The sequence below is a fragment of the Melozone crissalis genome, unplaced genomic scaffold (assembly GCF_028551555.1).
Source record: "Melozone crissalis strain CALT ecotype California unplaced genomic scaffold, PUWL_Pcris_2 ptg000014l_1, whole genome shotgun sequence".
NCBI lineage: Eukaryota > Metazoa > Chordata > Aves > Passeriformes > Passerellidae > Melozone > Melozone crissalis.
The window spans coordinates 6823184-6838177 of record NW_026535792.1 but is presented as its reverse complement, the minus strand read 5'-3'; the positions used below and the strand labels follow the sequence as shown (position 1 = coordinate 6838177).

General features: G+C 43.8%; 1 protein-coding gene across 1 annotated transcript in view; it reads right to left on the bottom strand.

Annotated features, from left to right (window-relative positions):
• Positions 1–14994, bottom strand: part of AGBL1 (AGBL carboxypeptidase 1) — a 248017-nt gene that overhangs the window by 221003 nt on the left and 12020 nt on the right. The window contains exon 5 of the mRNA XM_054272993.1: positions 1358–1395. Within this exon, the coding sequence (XP_054128968.1) occupies positions 1358–1395 (38 nt within the window). The remainder of the gene's footprint in view (positions 1–1357; positions 1396–14994) is intronic.

Sequence of the window (14994 nt, the reverse complement as noted above, 5' to 3'; positions counted from 1 at the left end):
GGGAGACACACTGCCATCTGCCTGCTCCCTTTAAAACTGCTGTCTCAGTGCAGAGAAAAATAAAAGCAAGAGGGACACTGAGCCTCCAGCACAGCCCTGTGCATAACCATAATCCCCTGGATCTCTTTGGGCTGGAACACTCAAGGACTGGTCTAAAGGGGTACCCCAGAATGGCCATGTTCTTGTCCTGTCTGTCTTACAGCCTTCAGCAACATCAAAACGCAATGTCCCCATCATTTTCCACCAAGGTTTTCTCTAAAAAACCTCACAATAATCAGTCCACTGCTGTAGCACTTTCCAGGATTCCTGCCTTCTGTTTAGTTTGCATCCCAACTAAAGCATGCTCAGGTCCCTCTGAGTTCTTCGCTGTGTGCAGCTTTACCCCTGTTTTCATAAGCAATTTTCAAGTGCTATGGCATTCACCAGATTTGATTCCTACCTTTCCAAGAACCCCTGCACTGAGGCCAGGGCCATAAATATGTTAACTGTGACAAAGAAAGATGTCCTGGTGCAATCCTGAAAAAGAATTCATTGCTCTTCCAAGCATGGTGAATTTATCTCAAGGAACCAGAGCTGTTTCTCACATCTCCTGACCCACACTTCCCAAAAGACACAACCTGCTCATTTGTATGCAGCTGCCAGAGCAGACTGCTCCAAAAGCCTGGAGCTTCTGCTGCCCTGAACCACAGGAGAAGGAGAAAACCGGAATACATTCTTGGCCACTCAGAACTGCAGAAATCATCCAAAAAACACCAGTCAGGCTGACTTGTGGTGTGTAATGCTCTATTTGAGTTTACAGCATCCGCACCATTTCTTAAATGCCAGCTCCAGGACCTTAAAAAAAACAAAACAAAACACAACAACAACAACCAAAAAAAACACCACAAAACAACAAAACAACCAAAAAAACCCACAAAACAAAACAAAAAACCTCAAATTTGAAAATAGACAATGTTTTTTCCTAAAATCACTTTACCATTCACACCCAAACAACATTGCTGTTATTTACATCCTTTTCTCCCCCCTTCCATGGGAGAAACAACAAATTGGGAAGGGAAATAAGCATTTGTCACTGGCTGGAGAAATTCCCCATTCCTCCCATTATACCAAGCCCCAGGACAATCAATGCTCTCTAAATACTCAAAATAAGGGTCCCTGGGCACCCACAGGGCTGGAGCACTCCAAGGACCAGAACTGGTACAGGAAACTCCTTCATTACTGTCTTTTTCCTGTGCATTGCTCTTTGGGAGCAAGGGATGAGGGAATACCAAGGGAGAATGAGGTTTAACAGGATCATTCTGCCCAGCAGCACAGCACAGAAAGGAAGTCAGAAAGAATATGAAGAAAAAAAGCTTACTTGATTTCAGCAGAGCTGCCAGAGCCCCAATGGCTGCCCTGGGGAAAGAAGAGAGATGGAGAAATAATGTCAATTTTCTTCAATAATTTTTGTAACCTTCATCTTCACACTCTTCTGGGCCAGGCTTCCCAGATGGTCTGGACTGACAGTTTATGATGGACTTTGACAGAACTGCAATGTTTTACACCAACAGAGGTTCCAGCCTCTGCAGCTGACTCGGTTATTCTAAAAGACCATTAGCCCTCTAGCTTTACTGTTACACTGATTTGTAGTGACCATTAAAATTTAAAGCAACACCCACAAAGTGATCTAACAAGTCTTTAAACTGCTGCCCCAAAGCTTTTTCTTTGTAGCACTTGCCCATTCCAGACACAAGTGCTTCTATCTGCATCAGCAGATACAAGCTGGGACATCAATGTCAATATTTCCAGCAAAATCCCACTCCTTTTTCTATTTTCCCAAAACAAGCTTCACCCCTATCCTGCCTCCCAGTTTTAACAGAAAACAAAACTGAATTTCTTTTAATTGAAACCACACCTTGTGTTGTGTGTAGAGGGCCCCACTCAGAGGAGGACTGGTAGAAAATGTGCTAAAGCTCTGTAGTAAAGTGGTTTGCAGTGAGTAAGGGCAGGGACAGACATTTCTGAGGACCTTCTGTGTCATTTCTCCCCAACCTCTGGAGGCAAGTTCCTTCCTCATGTGGTAAAATCTCCATCCGACTTGTCTCACAGAAAACCTGCTTTTCCAGTCATGTTCTGCTGGAGCAAGATCCCTGTTCTAACATGGCTTACTGCTGTGAAGCCCAGAGCTGCTTAAATAAGTACAGCTACAAAAACCTCCATGTGCAAGGATTCCTTAAAATGTAATCTCTTTACAAACCAATCCCCAAATAAAGTTTTATTAGATTCCATACTGAGCCAATTATCATCCTGCAGCAAATAGATTTTTTTTTTGTCACCAAGCTCCTGTTTTTTGTGTGTCCTAACAGCAGCTCAGACTAAGATTCAAGAGCTGGTTCTTGCTGATACTGGGTCAACATCTCCATCTAAAGTCATTCTTTCATAATGAATCTGTCAGAGTTCAACAACAGCTTTACAAACTGCAAAGAAAACACACTCAAATACAGATAGAACAGGAAATCAGTAGCTAAAAATCTCACCAGTGGAAGCACAGCCATGCTTTCATTACTTCTTTAGCACCAACTAAACAGCAATCATTCAGATGGTGGAGGAGTAATGTCATCCCCCAGCTATTCAGCCTGCTCAGAAAAGGAACACTCCACAGCCACTGATCACTCAGTCTCTCCACAAGTTCAAAGCCTGGGACAGAGTAATCAACTCTAAGCAAGTTAAAATTCCACCCAGAGCATCTCCCAAAGCTCACTCTCCAGTATGTCTTTAAAGAGGGACTGCTCTGCATACCTCTATTTTACAGGCCTAATGTGACGTCTCAATCACCTGCTGGAGCAGCAGAGCAATGGAGGAATGACCAGAATATCTCTGGCTCCAAGCAGAAGAGTTCTCACTATTTCCTCCAGGCATCTGTTTTATGTTGTAGGTGCTTATGAGCATTGCTAAGAGTTTCAGCAGAGCTACATTGCTGTCATAAAGAAGACAACACTGCCAGCAAACCTCCCTTCAGACAATAAATCAGCAAATCTGGATCTTCCAGTACTTTTGGGGGAGGTCTGTGAACCACATTGTACACAGACAACTTCATTCATCCTCAAAGGATCCCAGAATTCCCAGAGCATGTTCTCATCTAATCTCCAGTCCCAACTGTCCAGGCCTGGTAGACTCCAATGATATGCACTGCTTTAGAACAGATTTTGAGAGAAAAAAAAAACATAAAAGACATGAGGATAAACTGCAAAACAGGTAAAATAATTTTAAGGGATTAAACAGACTTACCAAGAGTAGATCAAGTCAGCCTAACTTGGTATTTTTCTTTGATAAGAAAACCAACTTCTTCTACACAAGGGAAGTGTGGTAGATCAATTTATCTGTACTTCAATAAAGCATTTGATATGATGCCACACTGGGAATTATTAGCCAAGCTGGAGAACGTGGTATTAGTGTAAGAATTACAATGTGGGAAAGGAATAGGTTAAAGACTCAATGACAGGAGTTGTGCTAGAAGAGGAATTATTAGTCTAGAGGGAACTTATGTGTGGAAGTCCTGAAGGATCTTTTCAGACTGATCTTATTTCAGCTTTTCATTAATGACCTTGGCACAAAAAGTCAGAGTATACTAACAAAATCTGCTGACCGTGTGAAGTCAGGAACTGCTGCCAATAGCAGGGAGTTCAGAATATCTTTCAGGAGTAACAAGATGTTCTTGAGTTCTGAAGGAATAGAAATGTGATGAAATATAATAGTCAAAGTGCAAGGTTAAGCATTTAGGGTTTAATAAGGATTACTGTTATGACCAGGGGCTCATAATTTTGAAATGAGTAGAAGGACACCCTGGATATATGAGCCCATTAAGGGATAAGGACAAGCATAACCAGCAGGGTGACAACCATGAAAAGGACAGATCAGGTCTCAGAAAACCAGTGGAGAAGGGAGCATGGACGTCCTCATAGAAGGCTTCACCTGAACAGCTGTGTGCAGAACTCAGAAGGAGCCATGCAGAAACCTGCCAAGGAAATCATGATGGTACCAGAGACATAACTCATTAGGAGTCTTAAAGATCAGAGTTTAGTCACCTTAACAAAATGACAGCCAAGAGACGACTGGATTGTTCCCCTCAGACACACTGGGTGGCAGAGAAGTAAACACTGAGGAAGGCAGAGGGATACTCAGAGCTGAGGAAAAAATTTGGCCCCGGGACAAATGGATATAAAATGGCCATGAATAAATTTAGCTGGAATTGAAAGGATGGGTTTTAAGCACTGGAAAATGAAGGCATGAAACATCCTCTTGGCAGCAGTGGGACAAACAACCTAATGACTTTGAAAAGGCAGCCTGGATTGCTTATAATGGGACTGCCACCAGTTGCCAATGAGGAAGGGGTCTGAGAAAAGTGACCCAGGAATTACTGTACCCCTATAGCCTTACATTTTAAGCATAGATATAATGGGAATGAAATGAGAAATATGTATTCTAAGTGCAGAGTTAATCAGCCAGCCTAGAGAAGAGCAGCTGCATCAGCTTAAGATGGAAGTCCAAAGAGTCCAGTGTCCTGTGGCCAGCAGTGCCAAGGAAAGCACACAAGGCCACAGCAGACACACAGGGCTAGGACTTGCTAAAACAGATTCAAACTCCAGCCATTTTCAGCCCAGAGACCCCATAAAATAGCAGTGGTGCCTTTGGGAGGGGTTTCAGCTCTCAGCTGATTTTGCTTCCATATATTTGCCTGAGAACTTCTGAACTTGTATAAACTCTTCATATTCATAATTATCTTGGAAAAGGACTTCACACCTACATTTGTTTTAAGTTTGGACTTTCAATCAGCATTGTAATTTGCACATTAAGTCAGGTGTTAGCCACCTCCAGAATTTTACCTGTCTTTGATGCTGAACAAAGCCAAACACACAAAACACATTATGGGGAACAATAAATCATAGAAGAGGAATAGAAACAGAATAGGGTTTCACTGAAAGCAGCAGCAAGACCACTGAAGCATCAGTGGGGCTACAGCAAGCCAGGAAAATGGTGTTTGTGGTAATACCAGCACCTCTTAGCACCACATGGCAAACCAACAGCATCTTTGCTGGCATCAAGATATAACAAGATGAGTAAGCCTGGGACAGGAAAGCAGAGCAAGGAGTTCATAAATTGTGTACAAGAGCAAGGACAGGGCAGGAGGAAGATGAGAACAGGTGGAAAAGTTTGAGAGCGCAAGAAAGATGACTTGATGAGCCATATGCCAGACCAGAGAAATTGATAGCGTGCCCAGAGAAAATCTCTGTATTTGTCTCAAGAAGGGATGAAGGGGAGATGAGGAGGGGAAAAAGGGATTAAATCATTTAAAAAACTTGCCAAATCTGTCCAGATGCCTTCCTCTGATTTCCTGATTTCTGTGGTAATACATTAGCAAAATCTTAGCTGTTTCATCATGTCCAGTGAATCCCAAAGGAGACTCATTTATATATTAACCAAAAAAGAGGTATAAATAAAGTTGCACTGTCTTATAAAGCATAATAATAAATGCTGTTCCATAATCAGAAAACATTAAAAACTCCCTGTAGTAGCAGTCGAGACAGCCACTCTGCAGAATGGAAAACTTTGAAGTGTTTCCAAGTCAGCAGCTTGGATATCTGGGCAAGAGTACAACTAGCAGACACACAGACAAATGCAACTTCCAGATCCTTTGCTTAGGAACCAGGAGCAACAACAAAGAAAAACTCCATGTCCCAAGCCAAAGCACAATTGGATTAGCCAGTAAAACCGGGCTGTTAAAGAGCTGGACAAAGGAGCCCTGTGCCTAGGTCACCCTCTCAGATCTGAGCTGCCAGGATATTTTTTGCTGGAAATCACTGCAGGCAGAGGAGCCTGAAAACCAAGATCCCTTCTGTTTTCTTCTGCACTCTAATCTCAGCTCACAGCTCAAGGCAACATTATGGACAATCCTAGGCCTGCTTCTGTCTCCAGAAGCAAACAGAAGGACTCCTTCTGAAAATACAGAACTGTATTCTGTATTTTCAAACTGAAAATACAGAACCCCTCTCCAGAATAGATACAGGGTTGACTACATGAAAGGATTTAAATACTCACACATTGATGGGGCACAACTACCCAGGACTAGCCTGGAACTATGGACAGTGGACAGCAGAGAAGCCAAAGACTGGACAAAGAAATTAACCAAAAGGGCTCTGCAGATCAGCTTAACCATCCTTTCTTCTGTGAAATTGCGCTTTCTACATGCTAAAACACAGAACACCCTCTTCAAATTATTGACTGAAAGCTAATGACTTGGTGCTTTATTAACATCTTCAACCTGATGCCTAATTCCTTACAGCAATCACACCTGGATATAAAGACATAATGCAATATTTTTATAGAAATGTAGGAAAAAATTCTGCCCTGGCTGAACCCATGTTGGTCAACTCCTCCTGCCCTTCACCCTGCTACTTCTCATTTACTGATTTATTGCTGTCATGGTTCTCTATACCACAAGCAGTGTGGGGAAGGAATCCTGCATTGTGTATTTGTACAGTACCAATGGACTCCGGACTCAGAGCTGAAAATATCTAAACTTCTACAGCCCCTCTCACCAGGCAGAATTAAGTGTCCTCAAGTGTACACACAACCTGGCTGCATTTTGCCTCAAACCCCTGGGACTTGTACTCAACTACTGGAATTTATCCAGTCACAGAACCACTGACTGTAAAGATGATTGCACATTTGACAACTGAGACATTCAGGAGCAACACACAGGCACCACAGCAATAGGTGCTTTATAAATCCTACCAGAAGGAAGATCTCATCTGAGGCAGGTGCCTTGAAAGTCATTTCCCCATGGCCCAGAATACAGATCTGAAATATTCAGGCACTTGCACAGTGATTTGTTTTAAAGACTTAAAACCAGCAGTTTCACAAGTCTTGGGAATATGGGTGGGGAAAAGCTGCTTATGCTGCTGGTATTTTCATAGCACTGCTAGTCTAGGATTTATGCAAAAGCACCCATCATCCTGTCCTCTTTAATTCCAGCTTGTTAGCAAGGCATTAAAACTTACACTGAAGGTAAAGTTCTCTTGCAGTCTGCAATGTCCCACACCCTGCCAACAGGTGGAGTTGGGAGATCCAGCTGTTGTATACAGATGTGCTTTCAGTGTAATGCTGAAAGATGAGAGCAAAAAACCCACACAATCCTTTTCTAATGGTTACATCCATTCCAGTGGCCAGCATGACCCAGGTTCAGCTCAAAGCCTTCACTGCAGCACCTTCCAAACATCTCTGCCTGCTCTGTCAGGTTAAAATATGAGAAAAGGCACAGTCTTCCTGCCTCTTTCATCTCCACCTCCCAGGAAGAAGAGTGACTCCAGGCTTTTCCTCCAGGCATCCTTACAAGTATCCTACTTTTTCTTGTGTACAAGTACAGAACTGGAGACAGCTGTACCCTAGAAAGTCAAGCTAGTCTCTACAGCTCTAAATTAAATTAGCTTCAAAGTAGTAACAAAGAAGAACAAGGTACATGAAATGCACTTAAAAGCTTGCCAAAAGAATGCCCAGGCATTCCTCCCAGTGCAGTGCAGGGCTGGCACTGCCTCCCCAGGCAGAAGCCATTCCTCAGGAGATGGTGTCAGCTCCCTCCCCAGGGTCAGATGTCACCAACATGGCTGAGGCTGTGACAGCTTGTCATTCACATCAAGATAAAGAGGCTGGAAGGTTCACAATCAGACAGAATTCTTGACAAATTCATCACCCAGGCAGTTCCCGGCTGACAGTGTGAGAACCCAGCTCTCCCACCCCAGGGACACAAGGAAGGGGACTGGGAAAGGGGGTCAATATATCCTTGATTGATTAAGAGGAGTGATGAGGACACTCATTGAGGCCACATCTGCTAACAAGCACAGCAGAGCCCTATAGAACATCTCATACATAGTTAAAGTGTGTCAGGGAATGTGGTTAAATCCCCCTCCTTCCTCCAAGGCAGCTGTCTCCATTCCCCATCCAGTCACTACTCAGTTCAAAAGAGCCTGGTGTTCTCTTGGCTCACTCCTGAGCTGTCATTTCATTTGTATCTCATCCATTCCCAGCAGCTTTTTGCTCTGGAAACCACAGGGACTGACATGAAGACACTGCTGACAGGAGAGCGTGTGCTCCACACATAGGGGAAGACACCCAGCCTCATTTTTTATTTTTTACTTCTGGATCATTCAGCCTTAAACTGTTCTGAGTGCTGTGTACACTCAAAGCAATGGCAGGGAGAGGGACACAATCCATGCACCCTGCTTGGGGCATGGTGAAGTCAAATGACACTTAGTGACATACCCAGGAACCCTTGGCTCAAATCTCAGCAGGACGACTTGGGACTTCTTTCTTTAAGAGAAATTGAACTGCAGGTGCTTTGTCTCTGATGGTGAATGACTGAGGGAGAGTTTGGGGATACCCAGGAGTTTATGATGCCAGAAAATAAGGCTGCACACACACCATATGGCTGGCAAACCACTGCAAGATTTTCATTTTATGAATACTCTCAATTACTGGCAGTGAAATATCCAAGGGCAGCTTGTGTTGCTGACAGCCCAGGTAGAGAAGTATCTAACATGTCACTGCTTGTGCCCAGAGCTATTTGGGAGCATAAAAGGGAGGCTAGCTCCAATGCAATCAAGGCTGAGAGCCATAGCTCTTCCTGACTGCTGGTTAGTACAAACCATCTCTAAGGCAGCAGTAATCTCAGGGTACAACATCTTTAAAAAGCACTTTGTAGTGAAAGGTTCCCTTGAGCTGTGTTTTGAAGAGTCACCTTTCCTGCATGGAGCTGGGCTGCTGCAATGGACAGGAAACCTGAGTTCTCATTTCAACTTTTCTTGTGGTGTTCAGAGTTTTGAGGTCTGTTTTGTCTGAGGGTTTTGGTTGGTTGGTCTTTTTAACCAAAGAAACAAACACCTTTCAGAGAAGCCAATTTAAAAAAAATGTGTACAACATAAGAGACTTGAAAAGGACATGAATTATGGAGCTGAAGGACTGAGAAAGCATCATCTTCCTTGATCTCTTCCAAGAAAGAAGGCTGACTTGTACAGAAGCCTCCTCTCTGCGCAAAAGTTAGATGTTTAAAAATAAAAGAAGGAATGACTTATTTTGAACACAAGATAAAAAACGCTATTCTTTTTAATCTGATGGTGTTGTTTCAATGTTACGAAGCCCTAGAAACAGATCCATCAGTTTGACTTTTATATTCATCCCTCTGGCCCTATTCAGATGAAGCACATCCATAAGGTCCAGCCAAAGGAAACTCAAAGCTTAAAATATCTGGGGAAGGGGGCTGGATTGCAAAGGGGTTTTTGAATGTGCCAAAGCTGGAAGCTGTTTCATGCAGCAGGTGCAAGTGCAAAAAGAAACCTATGAAATGAATCTCCTTGCATGCAATGCATTTATCAATCCCCATGAGCTTCCCAAGGAGGCATCACTTCCCCTGTTGTGCACACAGGTCAGGCTGTTTCTATCCATTACCAAACACCAAAGGATGGTGGAGAGAGCTAGACCTGCCCGAGAAGCTCATATGCAAGTGGAATATCAACAAAATATGCAGAAGAAAATATGCAGAATAGGTCACCAAATCTTTCCTGTTATCCAGCTATTCCCACTTTTCAACCTCTCTAATGACTGTGGTCCCTAAGTACATCCCCCCAGCACTAAATTCAGTTTGAATTGGGGACTTTACAGTTTGTTGGTCCTAATTGATGCTGCCAAAAAGGAACATGCTTGAAAATACTGGGGTATTCATTTGTATGCCACACGTGCACACAATACTGAGCTTAATTGGCATTATTAAATCAGCCTCAAATTGGGAACAATGCATAAACATGCTCGAGAATCACAAAGTAACATTCTCCTACAGATTCACAATAGGCATCTTGACCTGAATTTAAAAGGCATTTCTATGGCTAAACATGCAGGTAGCACTCAGCAGGGTTTTTCAAAGCTCCTTTGTATACTAAGGTCAGAACTGCCTTTTAGCTGTACAAGTTAATCCATTAACCTGCTGAGAGGCTTTCTTTAAAGGTTGCATTCCCTTTCATTCTCACACATTTAAATGTCTCTGAAAATCTGGACATTCATTCAAAAAATTAGATCTCACCTAGGTACCTTCAGTCAGTGCCAATAGCCAGTTTTAAGAAATGTTTCAAATGTGTCTTTGTGCTAGAAAAAAATGCTCATTTTACCCACCATGTGTGCCAAAACAGAGGGCTGCAAAACATATGCAGAATGCTGCTAGAAATGTATAACACTGACTAGTTTTGCCACAGGTAAGCATGAAGTTTCAGTGGGAAAATCTGTTGCAAATGCAGAGCAGGGAGAAAAGCTTATTAATTTGCCTGGGATTTTCAACAAGGATTTAGCAGAGAAAGCCATCCTGCTCTTCACCTCTCTGTCATTCTGTGGTTTGTGTTGCTGGATAGTGAGGGTGGGGATGGTGCTGTATTGTGCAGATATCTCTGCAGGAAAAGGAGCCAAGGTGTGGAAAGCAGACAGCTTTCCCACTGCCCTGCAGCAGCTTTTTGCACCTAAGACTGCCAGGCTGCAATAGGGGAGACAGAATCACTTGAGAACTGATCAGGCTCACCCAAAACAGGGCAGATGCTGCCAATGAAGATGCATTTTCTGCAGAAGCTGTCCCTGCAAGCAGGCTGAGCCACCACCCCCAACAGCAGCACCCCAACGCCTGCTGTGACCCTGTCCTCGTCCTGTCCCCCTCCCCACAGCTCTGCAGGACACAAGTAGGACATCTGACTGCAGGGAAGGCAGGCTGCAGGTCAGAGATGAGGCTCTCTGCATCCACAGCTCCTCCAGGCTTGCAGCATTTCAAAGAGCAGCCTGCATGAGACAGCAGTGGCAACAGCATAGGTAGGGTCCTGAGAAAGAATGAGATGTTTTGTTCATTTCCCTAGAATGCACAAGAGCCAGAGAAATAGGTTTAGAAAAACTGCTAGATCATCCACATAGCACTTTGCCCAGCTGGTGCCTGAGGTTCAGCATGCAGGAAAAGACTTTGAGTCAGAATTTGAGAGGATGGGCAGGAAGACCGCCAGGGGCAGCCACAGCACAGCCTCAGCTTCCCTTCCTCATCTACAATGGAGGGTATTTGAGAGCAGGCAGCTCACACCAGCCTCAGTTCTACAGCACCATGGAGCACATGAGGCTGGTGCTAAGGCAGCATCTGGCTGCTGAGGTTAGACCCAGCCTAACCCTAACCCTGATCTAGCCACTCACAGACTAATTAATTTTTTCATTTGCACATGTCTAACTCCTTATTAAGCAATAACCCGGTCACATCATAATGTCTGTTCTTCACAACATGTAGCTAGAATGTTTAAAAGGAAGATAAAGGCAGTAAATGTCAAAATGCAGCACGTTCTGGGTCAAATTCTCTTGATATTCGCTGTTTGAGAGCTTCAGCGTCACACTGACATAACTGCAGGGGCTTTTTGAAGCAGTAATCTGTGGAAGCCTAAATAATGAAAGGTAAGGGTTGGGTTTGGTTTTTTCCCCTTCCTCTCCATTGGAAATGTTCCATTTTATATAATTCAGCCAAACTCTGGGATCTGAAAATAGACCCCACGTCAAAGCCAAGGCTAGTAGAACTTAAGGTGTAAATATAATAATGAAGCAAGCAGGGATAAAGAATTAAAATTAATAGGCATTATTGGGATGGTTCTTCCACATGTCTGTTTTTTCTACATAGTAAAATTTGGAATGTGATTAAAATTGGAATGACCACAAATTTTTAAGTGCAATTTTAAATAATGAAAAATAAGGAGGAAATTCAGCTTTTGACTAGACAGTGACAGCTGTTATGCCATTGCAGCATATGCCCTCTGGTCTACACAAAGCTTGAACTGTATCCCTCCAACACAGGAAACACATGGATTTGGTGTGCTGAAGTTATAGGATGATGCTCTCTTTCCTATTCAGCAATAATCTGTCCTTTGCTGTCTCAGAGCCACGACCTTTCCAAGGTTTGCACTTCAGGGGGAGTTTCCATTCCCATCCCCAGAGCTGCAGCCATCCATGCTGGGAATCAGCAGCCCTGTTCTTCCTCAAGTCTTCAGGTTCTCCCCTCCACACTCCAAGCCCTGCCTCCAAACACCTCCCACAGCAGCTCAGCCCTGGGTTTATTTACAGATTTTACTGGCATTGCTGCAATTCCGAGTGTTGCCCTGCAGACACAGAGATTGAGAAGGGCTGTGCCAGCGTTAGCGAGCCAGAGCCCTGTGCTGAATCTGTGCCACTGCTCTCACTTTCTCTCCCTAAAAACTTTCTCTCCCTAAAAAATTCATTTCACCTTCATTGGCAAACACTCTTATTTATTCTCTCTCTTTCATTCTCTGTAGCAATTGTTTAATAACCATTCAAAAGAGACTGAAAGACTGAAGAACTTTGGAGCTCTCTTTCACCCACTGGAAATGAGTCTCCTGTGTTGCTTCTATCTCTAAATCCAGTTGCCCTGCTGCTGCTACAGCTGGTGAGGCTCCAGCAGTGCTATCGGGACAGGGAACCCTGCAGCAGAAGGGCTGTTGCTAAGGCTTTGACAGCGTGTCATAGAACTCTGCTCAGGGCAGGTCTAATCACTGCTGTGCTTTAAAGCCACTGATAGTTCTGGAGACTGGCTCACACTCCACCTGCCAGCATTGCCAGCACTGCTGCTGGAGCTGGGGAAAAGCCTCAGCAACCACAAGAAATTCTTGGGGCTCATTTCCTTGTAGGGACAGCATTGTACAAATTGATTCTGTGGAAGTTCGGCATTGAGACTTGTTTTCATTGTTTCTTCCAAATTTCCCTTGTCTATCTTTGGACTGAAAGGTTTTGTGGGGAGGATTTCACAGCTGCTTTCCACCCTCTTCATAAGGGCAAGAGAGGCTTCTGGGTGGGAGGAGAAATGGCAATAAATCAAGTGAAAGGCAAAGAAGAGGAGATTGCTGGGCTCTCACATGTGCTGACACACAAGTGAGTGCCCTCAGCTTTATCTGCTCACTCTCTGGCCTCTGTCAGGGATTCACGTCATTACCCAGCCCAGTGATTCCCGAGGGGAATTCTTTCTTTGTCTCCTTGACACAGGAGAACCAATGTAGGCAAACAGGCAGAGTGGGCACCCCTTCATCATCTCTACATGCACATTCAGATAGGCTTTGTTTGGAAATCCCTTCCCTCCAGGGCTGCCTGGCTGAGGTTTTCTGAAGGCTTGGCACGTCACAGCCACCCCAAACATGATTACAAGGTCACATAAGCACATTGCTCAACCCTCTCCTCTCTGTACCAGCTCCACATTCACTCCATCCACAGTCCACTTCAGCCACATCCCACCTGAACATAAAACCTTTCACTAATTCGCTACTGTTCTTCTCTTCCCTTTCTCATTTCCCCCATCTATGGTCTCACTGAATGCCTCAGAGCTGAGTGTACCCTCAGTAAGGCATGAGAAAGGTGTGAGTTTAAGCATATGAAAAGTCTGATCTCAAGTGATTTGCCCACAGCAACACACAGTGTTTAACACCTCAGACATGAGAGATCCTTTGTCTCCTAATATTAGACTTTTTGCCTTTACTCTTATAGCACCACCACCACTGGTGAAAGATCTCCCTGCACACTTCACATCTCACAGATAACCCACCAACTTCCAGAAGGTATCCCAACCCTTAATTTCTTCCTAAATGATGAACTATTTTATAATCCTTCTAGCTGTGTTCTATTTTTTTTTAATTAATAACTCCACTCCGATTTTGACTTGCTACTTACAAAATGCTTGGCACAACCAGTTCACACTAGTCTTGACCTAATCTCCCATGGGGGACTATCATATTCAGCTGCAAGACAGCATTACTAATATCAACAATTCATCTTACTTTGGGAAACACTCAGAGATGCAACTGATATATGAAATCAAGTCACACCTCCCATTTGGATGGGAGTAGCAGTAGATTCCATGGGATGTATTCCATGGGACATACACCTCAGAGAGGTCCAAGGAGGCAGAGGGATTGCATTCAGGCATCCAGGTGTCAGTTTTAATCCAGTTAGAACAAAGACCAACAGCAAGACAGATAAAGCAACATGAACAATACTTCCAGGCAGGATTACTTGTCCTAAGAAGCTTAGGCAGCCCACACTGGAGGCCCGGAGCATTTGTTAGGAGAAGGAGGAAGATTAAAGCTCAGGGAATCTCCTGCCCAACAAACCCAGAGCTGCCTGCAGTATGGACATACCCAAAGCCATCACATGAGCCCAGCCATGAACTGCATCTGCCATAGCCACTGGCTGTGAAAAGCCAGCTTGAGAACAGCAGGGACTTGCCCTCACAGCATCTTTCCAAATATAGAACTCTAGCTCACCAAAGGGGAGCTATAATGGGCAGACAAAGAAAATGCCTTCAGCTGAAAGCATTGTTTCTCTTTCAAACTCTGGCCTGAAATAGATGTACAACATAAGCTAGACCTAAAAGAAAAAGGCAAGCATCTCTTTCAAAATAACAGCCTCACCAACTTGCTCCATTTATAAATCAGTTCCTCCCTTCCCACGACATAAGTTCAGACATAAATTTCTTTCCATATAATGCTCATTCACCAATTTTTAATGCCTCGGAGGTGGGGGCATCTGTGGTGAAACATGCCATTCCAAAGGCTACCAAGAGATGGCACCAGGATTTCTGAGTGCCCCGTGTTCACCCAGACCTCTGGAACAACCTTGGGAGATGCTGTTCCTCTCCGCCTCATCAATTCTTCATCTATTTTCAAATCTCAGCAGAAAACATCTCTTTTTTCCCTCGTCTCTACCTTTTAATTTTTCAATTTCTCTCATCTACTGCTATTAACAGCACAATGCCAATAAAGTGTAATTCTGAAATGCAACCCTATTTGTTCTGCAAAGCAGCACTGACATACCACCAGTCTGAAATGAGATTTTGTAACTGATTATTGATATTAGAACAGGTCATTCCTTGAGAGAAACCACACAGACCGTAAAAATAATGAA